The following is a 24,417-nucleotide window of genomic DNA, read 5'->3' on the forward strand; positions in this document are numbered from 1 at the left end:
ATTTACAATCATAAGAATGCACTGAATCGCTAGCTATCAAATTTTCGGACGTAATCCCAATAATGGTCTTATTAAGAAAGCTCATGACTATGACTCAGTACTAACTAAAGTATTTGCTGTTATGCTTGTTCTAATCTCATCTTCTTATGAGACAACAAAGAAGCTTCTTTTATGTAAACTAATCGACACTTTAAGGGGAAAAGGTGTCCGAAAACACTGTGACAAAAGCACTATTGTATATTTTATAGTTGACCTGAATTAAAAGAACACAGAAACGCTGTAACAACTTATTAAACGCTGTGATATTAGTGTCGCACAGTTAAGTAGCTTGGAAAGACTCAACTAAAATCATCCGCCTGGTATGGCCAGGTGGTTAGGGACCCCAATTCGCGATCTGAGGGTCGTGGGTTCGAATTTTCGTCTCACGAACCTACCCGCACTTTCAGCCGTGAGAGCGTTATAAGTAAAGATCAATCCCATTTTCCCCACTTAAACTATTTACATACATCTAGCTCCTAAATCTAATTCAGTTATTTACTAAGGTTCAACGTTTCTCATAAATAAAACCAGGTAAGCTGTTTCAATAAAAACGTGATTTTAGTGTGGTTTGAATTTCGCGCAAAGCCACATGAGTGTTATCTACGCTAACCGTCCCTAATTTAGTAGTGACAGACAGAATAAAGGCAGCTGGTGAACACCCACAGAAATTTCTTGGCCTACTCTTTTACCAATGAAAAGTGGAACTTACCGTCACTTTATAACGCCCCCACGGTTGAAAGGGCGATCATGTCTCGGTTGGACGGGTATCTGAGCTCGCAACCCTTAAATTGCGAGTTGAGCGCCGTCAGGACATACTTTAACGGTTCCCTGGGTATAAAATTTATTTAGTAACTCCTCTTTTTAAGATTTTATTTAATTTTTAGGCGGCATCTAGTGTATATTTGAGTTACGACAAAAATGAGGTAAATTGTTTGTATACGCAAGTTTGATCCTGTAATAAACATGAAATGAATTTCCTTGTCAAACCCATAAGTTAGAACACATGGGGCTAAGTGTTTTTTTGCCTGGCTAGACACCAGACTGTGTCTGCATTTTGTAATCGAGTTTTTGTACTTGGTTCGACGAATCTACTTGCATGTTGATATTAGGTTGGGTGTATTTTTCAGTATTCTTGTTTTAGTCTTCATAAGTTTCATTTATAGCTCCCTTTCCTTTTATAAGTTCATTAATCATACTATGTTAAAAATAAAAATAAACTATTTTTACTAAGTTTCTCAACTGATCCGACCAAACCTTTACATATTTTGTGCCGCATTAATTAGTTCAGAGAGGGAGTTATCTTGGTACTTGTTATATTCGTATGTTCGTGTATCTGTAGGATTGTTTTACGTTGCTAATAGTTCAGTTTCACAATATTTGTTTAAAAACACTCATAAAATGAGTGTTAACGTCTCCATATCATCTTAAGTTTTAGTTATCTGTTTCCAATTTAATCAGGAAAGTTTCAGCGCATCAGATGACGTGAAATGTTAATAAGTTTGTAGCAGTTTGTTTGTTGTTAAGCGCAACACTACTCTATGGGTGATCTGTGCTCCGCCAACTTCGGGTATCGAAACACGATTTTTAGCATTATAAGCCCTCAGAATTACCTTTGTACCATCAAATGGGCGTTCCCAATTCTGTGAATGTTGAAAATGCGACTTGGTAAGTCTAGAATAAAACTATCAATTAGACGGACGTGGTCAAGTGGTCAATATGCTCGGACCATGAACTCGAGAGTTCACGGTTTCTTTCTGCGTTGTCACAAATTATGTTTCGCATCCTAGGTTTGTTTTGAATTTCGCGCAAAGCTACGCGAGAGCTATCTGCGCTAGCCGTCCCTAATTTAGCAGTGTAAGACTAGAGGAAAGGCAGCTAGTTATCACCACCTACCGCCAACTCTTTTGCTACTCTTTTAAAAACGAATAGCGGGATTGACCGTCACATTATAACGCCCCCACGGCTGAAAGGACGAGCATGTTTGATGCGACCGGGATTCGAACCCGCGACCCTCGGATTACGAGTCGAACGCCTTAACGCGCTTGGCGATGCCGGGCCCGCATCCTAGGACTGTGGATGCGCTATAAGGTGACCCGGTTACCCCAAAAGTATGGTAGATTCTGCGTAAATAGCACTTTAAGTAGCTTTGCTGGAAAATTCTGAAAAAAGTAATAAAAGAAACTATCGTCTTGAGTGTTTTGTTTCACGCTTTCTGTTTAGGTAAAAATTACTGCAAAATTAGATATTATTTTACGACTAAACGTCTACATTCTACGTCTGTTATGCGAGACATCCAAGTGGGACTTCTGATGTAAATAGAGTATATAAGCAGCAGTCGTGCTTTTTATCCTACATAATTAATTAATCTATAATGATTAATTACTATTATTAATTACGTTTTCGGTTTTACTTACATTAAAAACTTTTAATGTTATTCAAGCTGCTAAGTATACACATTTTTATTTCATTCTAATCTATTTTCGCAGTCTAAACATTTTCCATTCATTTGCCAACTTGGGGGGCAGACGGTTGAAATAAATTGGGTTAGGATCGACTTAGAGAAAAATTCGATCCCACAATGCACTGCGCGCCTCATCGATTGCCCACTTACCTCAGCGTGCATGTGCACCTTGAAGCGAACACCACGTGACTGGCCTAACTTCGATTGTAACTCGAAATTCAAAGCTCACTCACTATATGATATATTTATACAAATGTATGCAAGTTCAACTTCGTGGAAGAACTCCAACATACAACCTACCACTTTTCTTGATTGATTAAACGAAGACATGGCTGAACGCTGTTTCTGAGACACGGCTAATAGGACAGCCATTAAACGCTAGCTCAAGGAAACGACTTTCTAATTATATATTTTTTTCTTTCTACTCATTAGCGCTCTGAATACTATAAAAAATTAGTGGTCTCGTAAATCTTACGTTTAAAACAAAGTTGAACATATTGATTCTTTATTCTCCAGAAGAAATAATAAAGAGAAAACAAGTCAAGCCAGTCTAAAAACCGAAACATTTAATATCTCACAAAAAATGTAATTAGAAATTAGTGCCCTAATTATCAGTTTACTTGCGTTATAACCGGAGTATCCTGTTTAACAAAATGGCAGCGAAGTACCTGAACATTTTACTTTTATAGTAGCAAACATTTCTACACAGTTTATAAGTCTATTTTTAATGTATTCACTGGATGAGAACAAAAATACGGGGTGTATTAACGGTGCAGATGTGAATGATTGGATGAGTGGAAAGATAATAGTTGAAATTAAGTTTTATTACATCTGGAGTATTTTAATGCATTTTTGAAGCTCTCTATGTTAAGAGTATTTCAGTAAACCTTAACGTGAATAGAGTAGAACGTCCTGCATGGTGAAAACTGTAATATGTTAGTATGTTACGCAGTGAAAACTGTAATACGTTAGCATGTTAGACAGTGAAGACAGTTATCTATTATCAGGTTAGACAGTGAAGACAGTTATCTATTATCAAGTTACATAGTGAAAACTGTAATACGTTAGCATGTTACACAGTGAAAACAGTAATATATTATCAGGTCAGACAGTGAAGACAGTTATCTATTATTAAGTTACACAGTGAAAACAGTAATATATTATCAGGTTAGACAGTGAAGACAGTTATCTATTATCAAGTTACACAGTGAAAACAGTAATATATTATCAGGTTTCTCAGTGAAAACTGCAGGTGATTTCATGAATAGTATTTTTCTGAATAAAACAAATACATAACTAAATAACTAAAGTTTAGTGTTGATAAAAACAAAACAAAACCATATTCCGTCAATTATCCAGAATAATCCCAAATGTTACCTTTTTATCAAAATTTTCTGTCAAAAAGTGTTCAACGTATCTTGGAAGGGTATTACACTGCCTTATTCTCTTCTACGTCTTCCTAAGATAGTGTACAGTGCTGTGTAGAATGTATTAGATGTAGTACATTCTAAGTGTATAAACATTCTACGGAAAATGTGGCCCTGGCATAGCCAGGTGATTAAGGCGCCCAACTCGTAATCTGAGGGTTGCGAGCTCGAATCCCCGTTATGTCAAAACATGTTCGTCCTTTCAGCCGTGGGAGCGTTATAATGTAACAGTCAATCCCATCTTCGTTGGTAAAAGAATAGTCCAAGAGTTGGCGGCGGGTGTTGATGACTAGCTGCCTTCCCTCTTGTCTTACACTGTTAAATTAGGGACGGGTAGAGCAGATAGCCCTCGTGTAGCTTTGTGCGAAATTTAAAAAAACTATGAAAGATATACTGGGTTCAACAATACAAAAATGAAAGCTGTTCAGAGCAGTACAAATATGTTTAGGATCCCGCAATGTATAAATTTAGAAGCTTCCTGTTTGTTTTAGGAGTAAAACTACATTGGGAGATCTTCTTTGCCCATCATGGGAGAAACGGACCTTGGATTTTAATATTATAACTTCGTAATGTGGAAACCTTAGTATTTAATCAGGCGCATTTGAAACATAAAGGCTATTTTAAGTGCCAAAGATGTATTGTGTATCATGTTGTGTATACGTACTGATGTTTGGTACAGAATCGTATACATTCTAAACGCAGAAGCTGCCCAGTGCTAAGGAGGATGCGCCACGTCAGTAACGTTGTTCATTTTTCTCATTGGTCGTGCTAGACGTGCTATCCTTGAACTGGCGTACTAGAAAAAACGGTAACTGTTATTAATGAGGCATATCTGTATCTACCACCCTCTGGTGAGCTAATATTTTTGTGTTACGAATTAATCCAAAGCTACCCTACTGACTTTTATGGTCGATGAGTGTGTGTGTGTGTGTTTTTATTATAGTAAAGCCACAACGGGCTATCTGCTATGCCCATCGAGAGGAATCTAACCCCTGATTTTAGGGTTGTAAATCCTAAAACTTACCATTGTCTCAGTGGGGGACTTTTTGGTTGATAACAAAGTGAATTGAAAAAGAGTTTTAAAAAATTTTCTGTTTGACCACAACTATTTAATTAACTTCCTGTTAAACCTTTTCGTGAAATAAAAATAATGTTGATGGTCAATTATTCAATACTTCATTTTGTTTCCTGATAAAGTTTATTGGTTTCGGTTTGTTTTGAATTTCACGCAAAGCTACACAAGGGCTATCTGCGCTAGCCGTCCTTAATTTAGTAGTGTAAGATTAGAGGAAAGGCAGCTGATTATCATCGCCCACCGTCAACTCCTGGGCTACTATTTTACCAATAAACAGTGGGATTGTTCGTCACTTTATAACGCCCCCACGGCTGAAAGGGCAAGCATGTTAGGTGTGTGACGAGGATTCGAAACCGCAACCCTCGGATTACGAGTCGAGTGCTTTAACCACCTGGCCATGCTGGGCCAAGTTTATTGATAGAACAAACAAATACTAAACACTGCAGTTTCATATGCTTGATCAGGTTTTAATATGAGACGTATTCGATTCAGTTCAATACAAGAAGATGTTACGGTGATTTGTTAGTCAACAGACTCTCACTAGTCTTCAGTTCCTTGATGGAACGGTGGTATGTTTACAGACTTACAAACCTCAAATCTGAGGTTCGATTCTCCGCGGTGGACACAGCAGATGACCCAAATAAACCCGTTGGCTTCAGTTCAGATATGTAAATTATCTAAACATGCTTTAAAGCACTTGAGTTTATTTCCGACTGTATATTTAAATGCTCACTTAAGCCATCTGGTGGTCGATTCAAGTTATGTATGATTCGGCTGCCAAAACTCTTGTAATGTATTCCCACCACGAATATTATAAGTTTTTTTGTTTTTAAATTAAATATACGCTTTTGAAAGGACACATATCGTTTTTTTTATTTTCCAGAAACTTAAAAGTTACGTTTCAGAATTAAATGTTTTATATTAAGATTTTGGTGCCAGGTGGCGAAATTCTTGCGGGCGAGCCAGATAACCTGGTAATAATGAGGTACCTCTCTGCATTCAAAACTACTGCTCTATCCATCTATTTATCTTTCTCAGCTACTCAACAAATACACTTTTCTTTGTCTATCGCCTTCATTAGGGTCGACTATCAACCATCTCACCCAATACCCAAACTTTGTTCTCTACCTGTAGCTAATTGTCTTGATAAAGCGTATTACATTTAAACTAATAATTTTTTACATATCTTTCCCTGAAATAAATCTTGAAACATCTACGTTCATTCTTCAGTTAAACATTCGTTCTTGTTTTATGCTCACAAGTAACACAGGAAACGGTACATCACGATAGGCTAAACGTTACGTTTGTGTAACATGCAAAAACATACAAACACAAGCTACAAGTATTTTGTTTTTAACGAGTAATATAAATCAACAACTTTGTATTGGTTTCAATTTGATGTCATTGCTTCTACACATTTTTCAGTGTAGTATTTTACAACTCGCCACCTGGTGACATGAAAACAATTTTATATAAAACAGTTTTTATGTAAACTGTATAAGTTTAATCGTGAACGTAAGAAATCAAAATCCGATCACCTTTCTTAAAAGAGCTACAATTTAATCGTTTCTTTTATGAAAAAAAATCAAATGAAAAAACATTATAGGTTTGTTTTGAATTTTGCGCAAAGCTACACGAAATACCCATTTGCGCTAATCGTCTCTAATGCAACAGTGGTTGGTGAGAAAGAACACAGCTAGTCAAATCCCATTCACTGCCAACTTGTTTTACTAATGAACAGCGAGTTTGACTGTAACACTATAACGCTCCCATGGCTGAAAAGGCGGGCATATTCGAGGGTGGGGATTGGAACCCGTGACCCGCATATTGCGAGTCGAGTGCCCTAACCACCAAGCCATGCCAGGCCGTTTATTACAAGGACAACAGATAAAAACAAAACAAAAACAACGTAGCCTAGATTACTTACATTGATAGAAACAAATGTTGTTTGCCACTGATTTGGGGCTATTTTTTTCCTTGCCCTTCATTATCGGTAATCGATACAAATAACCTTTTCAATGTACAAGTAACTGTCACACTTGTAAAATAACCAAAACAAGAATGTCTAATTAAGATGAAGACATAAAGACGTGATAGAGAAGTACTAAAAACCGTACTCTATTTGGTGACGTATTTTGGCATGATTAGATAAATGCAGGGTTGAATGATAAATAAATAAATTAACTTTTTGACGAAACACGCGCTTCAAGACGTTAACTGATTGTTTAAATCTACTTTACAATAGAACTTCGTTTAGAGCTAAGTATATGTCTGTATATTCAGTTCATTTTCAAACGAAAGTAATATAAAGAAAAGTATTTTCGTTACCGAACGAAAACAACCATCTGAAATAACCAACTGAACCAAATCTTTGAAGTTCAATATTTTAAAAGTTTATAGTTTTTATGACGTCACATGGTAAATCTCATTTTCCAGAACACATAATATTCTGGCAAACACTATTATGTTAAGAGGTTCTAGTTGGTAGGTTCAGTCACAACAACTGAGAGACGAATTACTACAGAAATAAAGAGGAGTCCACCATACCGTAACAGAAAGGGTATAAAAATACAAGTGTCCATCAGATGGAAGAAAGAAGGATATAAACCTCCACTAGACGGAGGAAAGAAAGTTTGTTTTCAATTTCGCGGAAAGCTACATGAGTGCTATCTGCGCTAGTCGTCCCTAATTTAGCAGCGTAAGACTAGAGGGAAGGTAGCTAGTCACCACCAGTCAGCGCTAACACTTGGGCTACTCTTTTATCAACGAATAGTGGGATTGACTGTCACATTATAACGCCCCAACGGCTAAGAGGGCGAGCATGTTTGATGTGACGAGGATTCGAACCAGTGACCCTCACATTACGAGTCGAGTGCCTTAATCACCTGACCATGCCGGGCAAGGAAAGAAAGAGATTAAAAAAACAACTTTACCAGACGGAGGAAAGAAAGACGGAAAAGAATACTCCACCTGACGGAAGAAAGAAGGATATGAAAGCACAAATAAGTACATTCTCTATGACTTACATAAATGTTTCTTAGTCATGAGGTATTGATTCTTTAACTGAAAACCCTCACATTTGGAACGTCATACAACGTTTTCAAAATAGTTTTTGTTTTAATAAAGCTACTCGAAGGTTATTTGCATTAACCGTCCTTAATTTGGCAGTGCTAAACGGAAATCAAAGATACTTGTCGATATCACCATTTGCCAACTCTTGGGCTACTCTTCTAAGAACGAACAGTGGGAGTGATCATCATATTAAAACTCCCTCACGACTGAAAGAGCGAGAACGTTTGGCGACAAGGATTCGAATCCGCGACCCATAGATGATAAGGCATGTCATGCCATGGAATTCTAGAATATTTTTTAAAATTTAGGTTTATAAATCCGAACAAACTCAAAGCAAGGCATTAACTACTGTATTCAGAAAACAGGTATTTTTTTAAAATAAAATTGTTTGTTTCTGAATTTCGCGCAAAGCTGCAGGATGGCTATCTGTGCTAGCCTTTCCTAATTTAGCAGCGTAAGACAAGAGGGAAGGCAGCTAGCTGGTCATCGCCACCCATAGCCAGATCTTCGACTATTATTTTGCCAATGAACAGTGAGATTGACCGTAACATTATAACGCCCCATGGCTGGGAAAGGGCGAGCATGTTTAGTGTGACGGGGATTCGAATTCATGATTCTTAAACGTCCAATACTGTAATAATGTTAGATACGTTGTTTGTTAATATCTTAAACGTCCAACAATGGAATAAATATTAAAATTGTTTGCTTAAGGTTCATACGTTTTACACTTGGCTAATGTGTTTCAATGGCCACAGGGTGGTATTCAGACAAACATAGTTTGTTTTGTTGTGTTTTTTTTTATAATTTTGTAAGTATAGACATACAGATATATAATAATAACTATGGAAACTATTTAACGGCCATTCAAGGTTTAAAGCAATATAAATACTAAACACAGAACTGGTTTCAAGCTTATTAAAGCCTCAACTCATTACATACAATACAGTGGTACCTCGGTTCTCGAACGACTCCCTTCTTGAACAATTCGGGTTTCGAACATATTGTTTGAGAAAAAAATGTCTCGGTTGTCGAACATAAACACGGTTTCCGAACCAAGCTGTCGTAGCCCGAATCCCTGAAATAACCCGACTGATGACCCGAACGACCCTTCGACCATTTTCGGCCCACGCCAAGCTTCCCCAAAACATTTTAGCCGCACCTGTCGCTCAGTCCACACCCCCGCTAAAATCTGCTGTGAACGTTCTCGGTTTTCTTTTTCTAAATATTCTGATTAAATAAGCCACCATGGAGACAATAAAGGATGATGAAAGCAGCAAACCAAAAACAAAAGTTGTTAGAGCCACAATAGAGGTGAAAAAAAAGATCTCATAGCGAAGTATGAGAGTGGTGTTCACGTGTCTGACCTTGTTACACAGTTTGGTATGGTGAAGTCTACAGTCTGCACCATACTGAAAAATAAAGAGGTCATCAAAGGAGCTGATGTTGCTTACGAAACAAAGATCACAAACAGTGGAAGAGGTAGAAAAACTTGTTGATTTGGGTAAACGAAAAACAGTTAGATGGTGATAGCATTTCTGAGACCATCATTTGTAAGAAAGCAAAGCAGTCGCATGCTGACCTCCTGAAAAACAACCCTGGAACGAGTGCTGATACAAGTGATGCCTTTAAGGCTAGTAGGGGTGGTTTGAAACATTTAGGAAGAGAAGTGGCATACATAGTGTGGTGAGACTTAGTTATCTTAGTTAAACCTAAAAAAATTGTTTGGTATCCTTTACATGTAAAATTTTAAAAGGCTTAGCAACCTATGTCCAGCAGCAACCGAGTACAAAGGTCGTAGTGAGAAGATAATTGTTTGCTCTACTTCTTGATTTATTGTTTCATATTTTTAAAAAAAGTTTATTAATTTATTTCTAAATAGCAATAATCTATATACATATATATATATATATAATGTACAATAATCGAAATGTGACTGTACATTACAAAATACTAGTCCACTAAAACACGACCAAGACAGAGAAGACTAAAGGTCAGTTATATATTACTGGGTGCATAACATGAGTGCACATGCGTCACGTCAATGCAAGCTATGTAATGTCAGCTAGGCATGACTGGAAGGACGGTATAATAAAAATAATAAATATATATGTAAATATATACAGCATTATAAGACTTAAGCTACTTAGACTAAACATTTGTGTTATAATATATAGTTGTTCTAACACGAAAATGCATAATATATATTTATTTCCTATCATTTTATGATGTTTACGAGGTTGGTCGAATAACAGGCTCCTCAAAGATAGAGCACAGAAAATAACATAAGATATAAAGTCTTACTGAAAACAAACGTTTGAAGTGTACATAAATTTTTTTAGAGATTACACAAATAATATTTCAGATTTTCAGGGAGGAAGAATTGTTTTTTTAATCATAACATGAAATCACTTTGCACTCAGACTAGTAATGAAACAGACTCTATATTCACAAACAAATATTTATTAAAAATATTTCATTAAAAAGCTGATTTTTGTATGCAAAACATTTGTAATATTTACTATATGTCTACCAAATTTCGTGGAGATACACTTACTGTATCAAAAGTTATAATGCAAATACTTAACGTGTGAAAATGTGTAGACAAACTTGCGTATATTACACTGAGCCCAAAAACCATGTTTTATATTAGTTCTAAACCTTACAACTTTATTTTGTTGTCTCTTTTAACAGAGGAAAATTATCTGTTATATTAAGCTTGAACCCTACATCTTTGTGTTGTCTTGTACAACGCATAGTGGGAAACCCTGTTCAATATTAAACCTGAGCCCTACATCTTTGCATTACTGTCTTGTACAACGCATAGTGGGAAACCCTGTTCAATATTAAACCTGAGCCCTACATCTTTGTGTTGTCTTGTACAACGCATAGTGGGAAACCCTGTTTAATATTAAACCTGAGCCCTACATTTTTGTGTTGTCTTGTACAACGCATAGTGGGAAACCCTGTTCAATATTAAACCTGAGCCTTACATCTTTGTGTTGTCTTGTACAACGCATAGTGGGAAACCCTGTTCAATATTAAACCTGAGCCCTACATTTTTGTGTTGTCTTGTACAACGCATAGTGGGAAACCCTGTTCAATATTAAACCTGAGCCCTACATCTTTGTGTTGTCTTGTACAACGCATAGTGGGAAACCCTGTTCAATATTAAACCTGAGCCCTACATTTTTGTGTTGTCTTGTACAACGCATAGTGGGAAACCCTGTTCAATATTAAACCTGAGCCTTACATCTTTGTGTTGTCTTGTACAACGCATAGTGGGAAACCCTGTTCAATATTAAACCTGAGCCCTACATCTTTGTGTTGTCTTGTACAACGCATAGTGGGAAACCCTGTTCAATATTAAACCTGAGCCCTACATCTTTGTATTGTTGTCTCGTCAACAAACACAGGAAAACAATGTTTCATTTCAAGGTTGAATCCTACATACTTGTATTGTCGTCTCATACAAAAAACATAGTGAGGAACCATGTTATATATTAAGTCTGAACCCTACATCTTTGTATTGTTGTCTCGTACAACAAACAGATTGCATTAATGAATGTCTACACCAAACTTGGCTTGCGTTATAAAAAAATAAAATATAGTTTTGTTTTGACGTTCATAATTTCAATGTATTTTATAAAAGTTTATGTGTTTTCAACAGTTGTAGTTGTGGTTTTGGAAGTCGTTTTGTTTACCCTTTTTTCTTCTTTTTTCAGTGCAAACAAACATTTTAAATGAGTTTCTGTTTACTTCATATGGCCTATATATAACAAAGGGTATGTGGAATCAACCACTAGGGGAGTCTGCAGTCAAATATAAACACACTAACAATAAGGCTTACAACACCAATGGTGTTACCAGTCATTGTCAACCACAGTTTCATCCTTCATTCTAGGGAAGAATTTCTACTTAAACTGCTGTATTCTCTTGCAATAAGGTAACATAACGGTCTCTTAAACAGCAGGTGAACGTATTTCCATTACAACAACTATTTTTTAAACAGCAGGTGAACGTATTTCCATTACAACAACTGTTTTTTAAACAGCAGGTGAACGTATTTCCATTACAACAACTGTTTTTTAAACAGCAGGTGAACGTATTTCCATTACAACAACTGTTTTTTAAACAGCAGGTGAACGTATTTCCATTACAACAACTGTTTTTTAAACAGCAGGTGAACGTATTTCCATTACAACAACTGTTTTTTTAAACAGCAGGTGAACGTATTTCCATTACAACAACTGTTTTTAAACATCAGATGAACAGAAGTCCATTACATCTTCTATTTTTAACATGACAGGAGCTTTAATCGTATATCAAGTTAAGAAAACCGTTTCACACTTATCACTGGCCTTAAAGCACTGAATAAAATTCATCTTGTCTTCTGGATTGCGATCCTACAACACACAAGTTGAGAGTAAACCGTCGTAACCATCAGGCCATGTCAAGCCCCAGTGAACCAAGGAAGAAAACTGTAACGAGGCCAAGTTATTGTCTGTAGTGAAATATATTTAAAGCTTTAGGAACTTTAAACATTTATGGAGACAAATGAAACAGGTGGACGTTACAGTGAGGTAAGTGAACCTATCTTTTGTTTGTTTCATAACTATTCGCAACTCTAGACGAATACAAAGGAATACAATAAAGGCTTCCTACGTTCTAGAGTTCATTTTCTGCTCAACTCTTTGCTAGTTGATCCTCTATTCAACTGGAGTTTATACTTCACAAGTATCATTTAACAACTGTCGACAAAAATAATTTAAATTTAATGAACAGATGGCGGGAATAATGACACAGTTTATCTTCAAAATAATTGATGACGATCTGCTCCCAGTGGCGCAGCGGTGTGTCTGCGGACTTACATCGCTAGAAACTGGGTTTTGATACCCGTAGTGGGCAGTTTGTTTGTTTGTTTTTGTTTTGTTTTTAAATTTCGCGCAAAGCTACACGAGGGCTATCTGTGCTAGTTGTCCTTAATTTTGCAGTGTAAGACTAAAGGGAAAGCAGCTAGTCATCACCACCCACCGCCAACTCTTGGGCTACTCTTTTACCAACGAATGGTGGGATTGACCGTCACATTATAACGCCCCCACGGCTGAAAGGGCGAGCATGTTTGGCGCGACGGAGATGCGAACCCGCGACCCTTAGATTATGAGTCGCACGCCTTAACCCACCTGGCTATGCCGGGTCTATCCGTGATGGGCAGAGCACAGAAAACCCATTGTGTAGCTTTGTGCTTAACTGCAAACAAACATTAAATAAAGAGTTAAGTAAGCTTAGTGAAAAATTTTGCAGAGCTGGTGGACCTTAAACCTTATGAAAGGTGTTTACTCAACTTTCTATCTGTAGTTATCTAATTACTCATTACAATGTTGCATCCAGTTATTGGCATTCCAGTTCATGTGGATGCTATTTATTTAAGTATTTGACAGTTCACAAAAATAACCATCTTAAAATTTTTTTAAGGCTCTCAATGTTATAAGACCTACCTATACAAGTATATCCGTTGTCAGCGAGAATATATCCTTCGTCACAAGAACACTCGAAGGTACCATCATGAAGATCGTAGCAACTGTGGTGACACAAGTTACCATCAGTACATTCACCTAAACAGAAAAACAAAGGACATGGTGGTGAAGAAGGCTCATCTCAAACTGGTAGTTGGTGCACAAGTTATTTCTTGTAGACAACATAACGGGCTTTGTTTTACACCTCATGTCTGCAAGAAGGTAAAACTAAATAAAATATATAATTTATCATTACGTGTTTCACACAACTTGTAGGCTGTATTGAGTTTTACGTCGTTACTTCACGCTAACTTAAAGTTTAGCCCCCAGTGGCTCAGCTGTATGTCTGCGGACTTACAACGCTAAAAACCGAGTTTTCATACCCGTGGTGGGCAGATCAGAGATAGCCCATTGTGTAGCTTTTTGCTTGATTTAAAACAACAACAACGACTTAAAGTTTAATCAAAGGTAGGAACATAATATATTCTAAAATACTAATATAATCTAAACTTGTCTCTGCTGCTAATTTTCGTAAACAATTACTTTAAATACTTGAAATAGGTAATTTCACGCCATGGAGACAGATGGTCAGTTATACAGATGTTAATTAATTTATCTAACACTTTGATTTCCAAAATGAGTTCATAAAAAAATCTTGAATCCACGTTACTTTGGAACTTCAAGTCCTCAGATTTCTCTCTTGGTTTGTTTCAAAATTTCATGTAAAGCTACACAAGTCCTATCTGCTGATACCACTTCATCATTAGGACTGAGAGACTCGAGAAAAGATAATATCTACCGTCAAATCTTGGTTACTCACGTGTGGTTAAATACTGCGATTTGACCTTAAGTCTTATGGTGCATTCACAGCCCCAAAGTATGGAACGCGTTTTGGCGGCTACGAAGAATGAACCCTCACTCCGGGAACGCAGTACTACTAGATAAGAGACGGTTCCTTTGATAATTCCCGGTTTGATGTTGTAAACTGTTCGTGCCATTGCTGCTTGCAAGTTTAGCTCCCAAAGAATTAAGTTAATCACGTGGGGTGACTTCTGGCCTCATTTTAGTCACCAAACCAGTAAGGTTGGACCAGTTGTATAGATTAACCTTTAAATGAGCTTTGAAATGTATCCCTTATCGACCACCAGGAGTTTTATTTCTTTTCTCTTACTTCCGATGCAAACAAACTTGAACAAACACATGATAAAACAAAGTTGGGGATCTAAAACATTAAAATTACGTGGGGGAAGGGACACAAAGAAAAAAATCTAAACAGAATTTGAAATGTGCATTAGTCACAGCGCAAAATTTTGCAAATCGATGAAATTAACCAATTAATAAGGAATAGTTTTGTTTTATAAAATCCTTAAGTAATTATTTAAACCGTTATTCAAAGACGTAGAATAAACGTTGAAAGGCCCGAATTATTAAAACCTAAGAAAACCGCTTTAATACCTCGTCAACGATCAATCCCAGTCTGATAAAGCAAAACGTGATGATTGCTGCCTTCCTTCTAGTTTTTAAATTAGGGACGGCTAGCACAGATAGCCCTCAAGTAGCTTTATGCGAAATTCCCAAACAAACAATCGTCAACAAAGAGTCTGATAAAGCACGTGAATTGTTTTTTTTTATTAGAGGTGATTACAAAACTCGAAAAAACAGAGAAAACTTTATTATTTTTTATTATGGTGATTATAGAGCTTGAAAAAATGTTAGATTCATTCAGTTTTCATGAACGTGTTAAAAACAAATAATCGAGTACAGAAACAGGAAATAAGAACTTATACTCCTTGAATAAAATAATAATTCCATAACTCGTAACTCCCGCTGTTAATCCTATTACACATTATAAATTGGAGGCAATAAGGCTTAACTAGTGCACTAGAAACATCAGTACAGGATTAGTACACATTAAAATGTAGCATATAATTCCCAATATGAGAAGGTGTTACCGCCTCTTATTTCTTGAAGTTAAACGCTAACGTTAGGTTCATTGAAGTTTTAAAGCTTTATCGAACTTGTTCTGTCTAAAGTTAATTAGTTTAATGATCCGTGAACAGTATTCAGGTGGATAAAAAACAACAGCAGCTCGGCCATCTTTTCTTGAGAAAATTCTATATATACACCTTACGATAGATTAATGTATAAAGTTGGCTTACTTTCCACATAAAATGCCAAGAAGTCTTAAATCGCTTATTATCCTTTTAAATCCAATAGTTAAGAAGGATTAATTTATCTCGATACTTTTCACTTTTATGGCATATTATTTGGAAAGGAGTGATAATAGGTTTACTAAACTTTAAGGCACGAACAAAGATTTAAAACAGTTCTATGAATTAAGCGACAGTTAGCAGAGAGAAATATATGTTTTGTTTGTTTTCAAAAATGAAAAAAGCGATACCCGACAAGGCTCTGAAATATAAGTTTGGTTCTACTTTTACGTATGGAGCACTTACGTAGGTAAATAAGGACGGAGATGAAAGAGAAAGTTAATATTACGTTTTAATGTTTAGTTTTGCATTACCAACTGATAAGAAATCGTACGTCACTTTTAAACGATAATTGTAGCTAGTAGAAAATATGTTGAAAAATTCATATAGTTTAGATGTAATAACTGTTGCACCATCTGCACCATTGATCTTCTGTTGGAGATCACACAAAATACTATATGGAAACACTTAAAGAAACTCGAGATCACACAAAATACCAGTAAAAAAACACTTAAAGAAACTCGAGATCACACAAAATACTAGTAAGGAAACACTTAAAGAAACTCGAGATCACACAAAATACTAGTAAGGAAACACTTAAAGAAACTCGATATCACACAAAATACTAGTAAGAAAACACTTAAAGAAACTCGAGATCACACAAAATACTAGTTAAGAAACACTTAAAGAAACTCGAGATTACATAAATACTACTAGAGAAACACTTAAAGAAAAAATTCCCTGGTCCGGCATGGCCAAGTGTGTTAAGGCGTTCGACTCGTCACCGGGTTCGAATCCCCGTCACATCAAACGTGCTCGCCCTTTCAGCCGTGGGGGCGTTATAATGTGACGGTCAATCCCACTATTCATTGATAAGAGAATAGCCCAAGAGTTGGTGGTGGGTGGTGATGACTAGCTGCCTTTCCTTTAGTCTCACACTCTTACACTGCTAAATTAGGGACGGCTGGTGCAGATAACTCTCGAGTAGCTTTGTGCGAAATTCAAAACAAATAAAATTCCCAATACAAATCAAGTTATTGTGTAACTTATTTCTTTCATGTTTCGTTCAGTTTGTTTATTTCCAATAGCATTTCAATTTTTTTCGTCTATACCAAGTTGACCCCCTAGTGGTACAGCTGCATGTTGACCCCCCAGTGGCACAGCTGTATGTTTGCGGAACCCCATTGCTAAAAACCGGGTTTTGATAGCCGTGCTGATCAAAGCACAGATAACCCAATGTGTAGCTTTGTGCCTAGTTCTAAATAAACGAACTATCCCAAGTTAGAACCCAAGAGATCTTTCGTTAATACCACACATCAGATGAACTAAATGATAAAACCACGTAAATTACATTATTTTTGTAATCTTCTTAATTTGCTCATTTCAGGTTCAAAATCATCTGCACGTTACGTGATTTTTATCACACGTTTTAGGCCTATCAATTCATAATGGTTCCCTACTTTTTAGTGTTTAATTCGTAACTATTAAAGTATCGAATTTCTTAGTCTAAAGACATTTACTGCGGCTGCTTTATGTTATAATAAAAATGCTGCATGTCACGTGCGTGCACACACAAGTACTCAAGTCACGCATTTTCTTATCGCGTTTCTAAGACTAGAGACAATTACCGTTGCTACGTTACTTTTGTATACCAGTACTTTATGTTATAATAAAGCACCTTGTGTTACGCGCTTTTGTATCAAAGTATTTACCTAGTGTTTGTTTGTTTGATTTTAATTTTGCGCAAAGCTACACAAGGGCTATTTACACTAGCCATCCCTAATTTAGAAGTTTAAGACTAGAGAGAAGGCAGCTAGTCATCACCACCCACCGCCATCTCTTGGGCTACACTTTTACCAATGAATAGTAGGACGGACTGTAACATAATAACGCCCCCACAGTTGAAAGGGCGAGCATGTTTGGTATGAAGGGGATTCGAACCCGCGACACTCAGATTACGAGTCGAGCATCTTAACCACCAGACCAGTAAGTTTATAGACTTATAATCCTTAAACTTGGTGTTCGATTCCTCCTGGTAAACGCAGCATATTGCCCAACGTAATTCTGCTCTTGAATAAAAAAATCCAAATAAATCCTTCACTAAATAAATAAAAAACGTGGGGGGTTCGAAACTGTCTCTGGGACTCATTTTAAGCCTAACACATTCACAGTTTATTATGTCCTGAACGTGTTTTGACATTTAAAATAATTCATTTGTTTGTTTTCCATGCAAACGATTCAAATCCCGGTCGCACCAAACATGTTCACCCTTTCAGCCGTGAGGGGGTTATAATGTGACAGTCAATCACACTATTCGTTGGTAAAAGAGTAGCCCAAGAGTTGGCGGTGGGTGGTGATGACTAACTGTCTTCCCTCTAGTCTTACACTGCTAAATTAGAAACGGCTAGCGCAGATAGCCCTCGAGTAGCTTTGCGCGAAATTCAAAAACAAAAACAAACGAACCATACAAACGAACTTGTCCGTAGTGTCAGGAGTATATGAATGGGTCGTTTTATACATTATAACTTGGCTATAGTGATCTCTGCCTATCGGTACAAATGATTAAGTAATATATCATTCACTGTTAACCATTACGCTGCCTTGTTCAGTATCGTCCAATGAAATTTCAGGAATCGAACTTTCCCGCCACGAATGACACTTTGTCCAGCTTGAAAAGTCCCACCAATATTTAAATAAATTTATGAATTAAAATAAAATTTCAGTCAAATAATTACCATTTCTGTATTTTTTGTCCAAATTCAAATAATTTCTCTCTTTTTCAAGCATTATTTTATTATTAGTTGCGACCCCTGTAGAAGTTCCTTCTCTGCATTACACCTATATGTTTGAATGAAGAGAAATCGCTTCTAATCATAAGCAAACTTAAATAAAACACATTAAGTTTTTGTTAATCAGTTATAGCAAAATCAAATGATAACTGAAATCAGAGTTAAACTAGATACCATCGATGCATTAAAACAGAATAAGAATAAAAATATTTAAGATGAAGTATAATCATGATGTGATTTACGATATAAAATAAATGAAAGAAACAACGCTTGTAGTAAATATATATATTTCATATAGTTGAATCCGTATCGTTAACAATGCTTTCAGGCAATATTATATTCGAACTAGCCATCAATAATTTTTAAATGCCACTTTACTGTTATTATTAGGCGCTTAGATACAGAATGGGCTATCTCTTATAAGCCCTCATAAAATTTTAAATGATAAGGTAAGGCAATATCCACTGTCAACTCGTGGAATGTTCTAATAAAATTAGACGAGAAGGACGGATGTACAGTGGGACATGCTTCACACCTAGCCAACCAGTTACTGTAAGAAATTGACATCTGATAAAAAACGACCCACGAAGACAAGAATTGTACAGGTTTTAACATTCTCATTTTAAAACTAAAAGCTCGAGTTATGATTAGCAATGTGGCTCACAACTATTGCTATGCGCGATCGAACTTAGTTTGTTAAACACGGTTTCTGCATTACGCTGTCTTGTGTATGAAAACAGTTTTTATTACGAGCGCTTAGGAAACATTATTAGAAGCTAGCATTACTGGAAACCCTACATTCGAACTTTTCAGATTGAGTAATTGTTCTCCAAGTTAACAGTGCCATCTGTGTGATTTCTACATAAAACAAAAACGCATAAAAACCGATGGCTGACAGTTTAAGTTTTCTACTTTGATAATAATGATTCGTGTATGCAGTCTTGAAAATCAATTATTTATTGATATCTGTAGCCAACAAAACAAAGAACATTAGATACCAGATCGATCTTTGTCTCCTTCGATACAGATAATCATTACTTACTATATTTCAATAAATCACAAAATGTTGCACACGTTGTTCCAACTAATTCTCATTCATTCTTGTCAAGTTCATTTTTCCATTAGAATATTTTCTTCTTCTCCACTGTACTAAGTTGTTTTCACACCCTTCCACTCCAGTCTCACTGATGACGTAATAAACATGTTATTAAATTATCTTTACCAACACTGATGATGGAATAAGTTTTGTCTAATTAAATTTGTAAACAATAGGATTACCACAAAACAGTTGTGTTCTCCAGCGGAGTTCAAACCCCCTTCCTAATGATTTCATATGCTTCGAATGTACTAACGAAACTCTTCAATATTGCTATAGCAAGCCACGTTAGGATACTCCACTGCTGTAGTACCTCAGCTCGTGTACTGCGTTTAGTTCCGCTAGTTTGTGACTGAGGATATAAACTCGTTTTGAAGCTCCTGGTATCCAGAAGATTGTGTTTTCTTATAGCTAAACCACATCGGGCTATCTGCTGAGACCACCGAGGGGAATCGAACCCCTGATTTTAGAGTTGTAAATCCTTAGACTTATCGCTGTACTAGCGGGGGGGCTTATCCAGAAGAACATCAGAAACACAAAATCTGGCACTCTTTGTGATCCATAAGAAGAGAAATAACAAAGTCTAATGCAAATTTCAGATTCAGCTATTATTAAAACCTATACTTAGATCCATTAATCATGAATGGATGATTAGGCATGTGCATTTTAGCCTCTCTTCGTTAACCTCTTCGTAGGAGAAGGGTTTGGTTGCTATGCCACGTGGATGACAACATCTTCAAACCAACGCAAGTGTTGTCCTGCTTTCTTAAAACTGCAGGAGTTCGCGAACAAACAAATAATTTCCCACTTAATGTCCATTTATATGGGCTTAGTTTCCTCTAACATTTTCTATATGCTCCACAGATTTGATACGCTTGGAGTTCAAGGATTCCAAATAGTTGGTTATCTTGCTTTGAACTAACAGCATGAGCAAAAAAAAACCATAACAATGGAATCCAGAATAATATATGCATCGCATTTCAAATTGCCAACCATAAATGGAAACTTCTGGCAATTTCCTGTACTGGTTTAGGTTTTTCAACCATTGTTTGTTTGGTTTTTCTCCTATAAAATAATTACGGCAAGAGAAAGAGATGTTATTATTCTGTACTAAACCTGTTCAGTAGCCGTGTTCTACTTGTCTTGTACATTCTGATACACAGGAGCTTCGAAACCTTGGTTGTGGTCAACATATAAATGTTAAAGGTTTGGGTATTTTACCACGAAACAAACATTCTATACACATCAGCCAATACTGAGATAAACTGAACTTGTGTCTACTTCCGTGTATATTATGATTCACAGGTTTGGAAGCTACATTATATAGGTTTAGTTTGAATTTCGCTCAAAAATACACGAGAGCTTTCTGCGTTAACAGTCACTAATTTAGCAGTGATAGACAAGAAGGAAGGCAGCTAGTTAACACCATTCACCGTCAGCTCTTGAGGTACCGGTTTACCAGCAAATAGTGGGATTGACCATTATAAAACCACACGGCTGAAGAGGCGATCATGTTCGGTGACAGGGATTCGGACCCGTGACCAGGCCTTTCTTCACCATGTAATCGTTTAAACAGTTCGTAATTGTTTAAAATCCGTTACAATTTGGGGTGACTGGGCTCCTATTAATGGGTGCAATTTCTAACACCTGTGAACCTGACGATGACCGAAGAAGGTCGAAACGTTGTTTGCTCGTCTACGTAAAATATTTTCTCAACCCAAACGAGCCGTTTTTACATATATATCCATATGCAGGTTATGGGCTTCTGAGCAAAGAATTGACTTATGAGACAATATACATTATTGACATATATAAATTATTAAAATGTATTTCACATTCGAAAAACCCTAATGGTCAAATTGTCATCTTAAAAGGTTTTTGTGAATGTAATTTTTGAAATAGAAAGGCAAACAAACTTCGTTTTGTTTTCTGTATGTTATTGTCTGCAGTTAGGCCTGTAATACATTTAACTTCTTGTCAGCAGTTGAAAGGCATAACCTAATTGTCTTTCAGTTCTTTCTAAAGATCACAACGTACCAAAAAAGTTTGTGCTAATTTTCCAAGGAAATCTGTAGAATAGAAGCTAGTGAAAAGAAATTATGTAGATCTTCACTATGTAATGGAGCTATATTGTTGTGTAATACACGTAAATTAATTTTGTATACACGTTAATGGCTAAATATCTTGGAAACTTATTTGATTGTTGGAATCGCAGTAATTTCTTTACAAAGTACATTTTCAAGTCATGAAACTTCCAAATGACTGAAGCAAAATGCACCATATTTCTGATAATTGTGCCCTCAGTGGCTCAGAGATAAGCCCGAGGGCTTACAAAACTAAGATTCGGAATGAGGTCCCTGCAATGTACACAGCATAGGAGGTCAACTGTAGAGCTTTGTGCTTCATAAGACAGAAACAACTCATTGTAATATATCCCATATAAATTTTGTGATCATGTATTTTGTTGTTTCATTTCGCACGGTTTGCACCATCCTTCATTATTTTCGTTATATTTTGGATTATAAATATTCGAAACATCTTAAACGAATTTTTTCCCAAGACTAGTCAGTATAGACACTTACCTTTTATCTTTATAAAGCTTTTCAGTGTGCAAACAACTGAGATGTGCAAACATTTAAACGAACACTTCTTAGGATCATACTCAACAACAATAATTTTAAAATCTAAACTTTAACCCACGACAAACTTTATAGTCTCCATTTTTAAGGTTTCATTTCATTTTTCTCTCGCATCGTGTGAGGTTTTTGAATAACTACCGAAAAGAAACACTAAAATATCTTATTTTGCGCAGCTACTACGTTATCTAAAGTTTTCTTTTCAGTTACAGACTGAAATAAAGCCTGCAACACCTTATCGCCCAATATCCCCGCTAAGGAACTGACTGTCACACCTATAACACCATGACATTATAACGTACTAGGATTGTTTGGTAATATTATTTGGTCTTATTCATCTTTAATGCAAAAAAAAAATTCAAAAGTACGATTTTTTTCTTCGCAAAGAAAATTGTATCTTGTAAGCGTGTCATCCGTTCTTACTCTCTAATTAGCCATTCTCTCCATTGTTACAGAAGTGTACAGCGAGATAGAACGATATCGGGGAATTTCTTCCTTTATCAATAGCTTTTGGAGGTGTCACCTATTATTACCTGTTTTTTAAGTGTTTATTAACTATGTTACTTGGAACGAATAAAGAACCTTCCAACCAGCATACAAATATCTGATTGGCTGTTGTGAAACTTTTTTCTTAAGAAGCATAAGTTAAAGAAGTTAGCGGAAGAATTTATGGGTAGTTAGATCTTAAAGTGTTACACTACGTTCTACAGAAACCAATTCTTGAAACCAGTAAACACAATGGTAAAAAAAAAAGACTTGGTTGAGTTAGTTGGAATAAGAAAACATTAAAATATTTTTATAACTTATTTTATGAAGGAATGAAAAAAAATATTTATAACAAACGTTACTGTATATGTAAAATCCAATAAATAAAAGGAAACCCTAGGATGGAGGCTTGAAGTTGATATTGACTGTCATTCTGGCCAGGTGGTTAAGGAGTTGGACTCGTAATATGAGGGTAGCAGGTTCGAATCCCCGTCGCACCAAACATGCTCGCTCTTTCAGCCGTGTTTGTAATCTGTATTTGACGGTCATTACCAATTTTCGTTGGTAAAAGAGTAGCCAAAGAATTGGCGATGGGTGGTGATGACTAGCTGCCTTTTTTCTAGTCTTACACTGCTAAATTAGGGACGGCGTGTAGCTTTGTGCGAAATTTCAAAACAAACAAAACAAGCTGTTATTCTAATAACACGTCCACGAAGGAAAGTGCTAGGACTGTTTTGTGGTGTTGCACAGACTCCAATTCGGATTGTGATAGTTCAGTGAGATAGAGAATTAGTCATGTCAGCTAAAGGTCCTGGATTTAAGAACCACTTCCGGGGTTTCTCTTCACTTATTATGTTTCCACATGCAGTAACGTTTGGCTGAATCACTTACTTACAAAATGTTTGTATTTGTCTTTGGATGTATTAGGTAATCTTTGACAAAAACTATAATGGTGTTTCTCGTTCTTAGAAAAGTAAGAGTTTCGTATTAAAAAATATTAAATTGTTTTGAAAACGCATTGCTGAGTTAAGCAAGTATAGGTTATGGTGATACTGATGGTTTGTCACACTTCATAAGAACGAAGTTTCGAATCCCGTGTTGCTATTAGATCCCTTCCATCATCAGATATCCTCACGATTATTATTACTGTAGTATCCTAGGTAACGTATATCTTTAAAGAATACAAAGCCAGTCTTAGACCATACTTCTTGAAACGTGCTATCGATCCTCCATTGCGCGTAGAGTTCTGCTTCCAGCGCAAAGTGTAAGTATATTAAAACCACAAAAGTCTTGTAGAGCTGTATCTGGAGAACGTACAGATGTAAACACTAAAAGGGTTGAAACGATTTCTTTCTCCGTGGTCATTTTTCTCAGTAAAACAGCAATTGACTTCAATGTGTAACTGGAAGCTTTCAAGTCTTTACCAACTCCTTGTTTGTTATATTTTTGGAGATACCAGGAAGATTATCTTTAACTGTACATTTCATTTTACTGATGAGGACTTTGATCCAAATTACTTTGGAGTGTGGCCAAAGAGACCCTTGGTGACATAATCATTCTGCCCTTTAAGGAGAACATTGTAGATTCCAATTAAAAACACAAAAACGTTATGT

At 36.3% G+C, this 24,417-nt stretch overlaps 1 protein-coding gene across 4 annotated transcripts in view; it reads right to left on the bottom strand.

Annotated features, from left to right (window-relative positions):
- LOC143230253 (pikachurin-like) overlaps window positions 1–24,417 on the bottom strand; it is a 225,131-nt gene that overhangs the window by 132,380 nt on the left and 68,334 nt on the right. For 3 of the 4 annotated variants that reach the window (XM_076463502.1, XM_076463482.1, XM_076463471.1), the window contains exon 2: window positions 13,570–13,686. The exons of the other annotated variant lie outside the window; for it this stretch is intronic. In XM_076463502.1, coding sequence (XP_076319617.1) covers window positions 13,570–13,686 — 117 coding nt within the window. The remainder of the gene's footprint in view (window positions 1–13,569; window positions 13,687–24,417) is intronic. 4 annotated transcript variants of the gene reach the window in all.

This window comes from Tachypleus tridentatus, chromosome 1 (genome assembly GCF_004210375.1).
Source record: "Tachypleus tridentatus isolate NWPU-2018 chromosome 1, ASM421037v1, whole genome shotgun sequence".
NCBI lineage: Eukaryota > Metazoa > Arthropoda > Merostomata > Xiphosura > Limulidae > Tachypleus > Tachypleus tridentatus.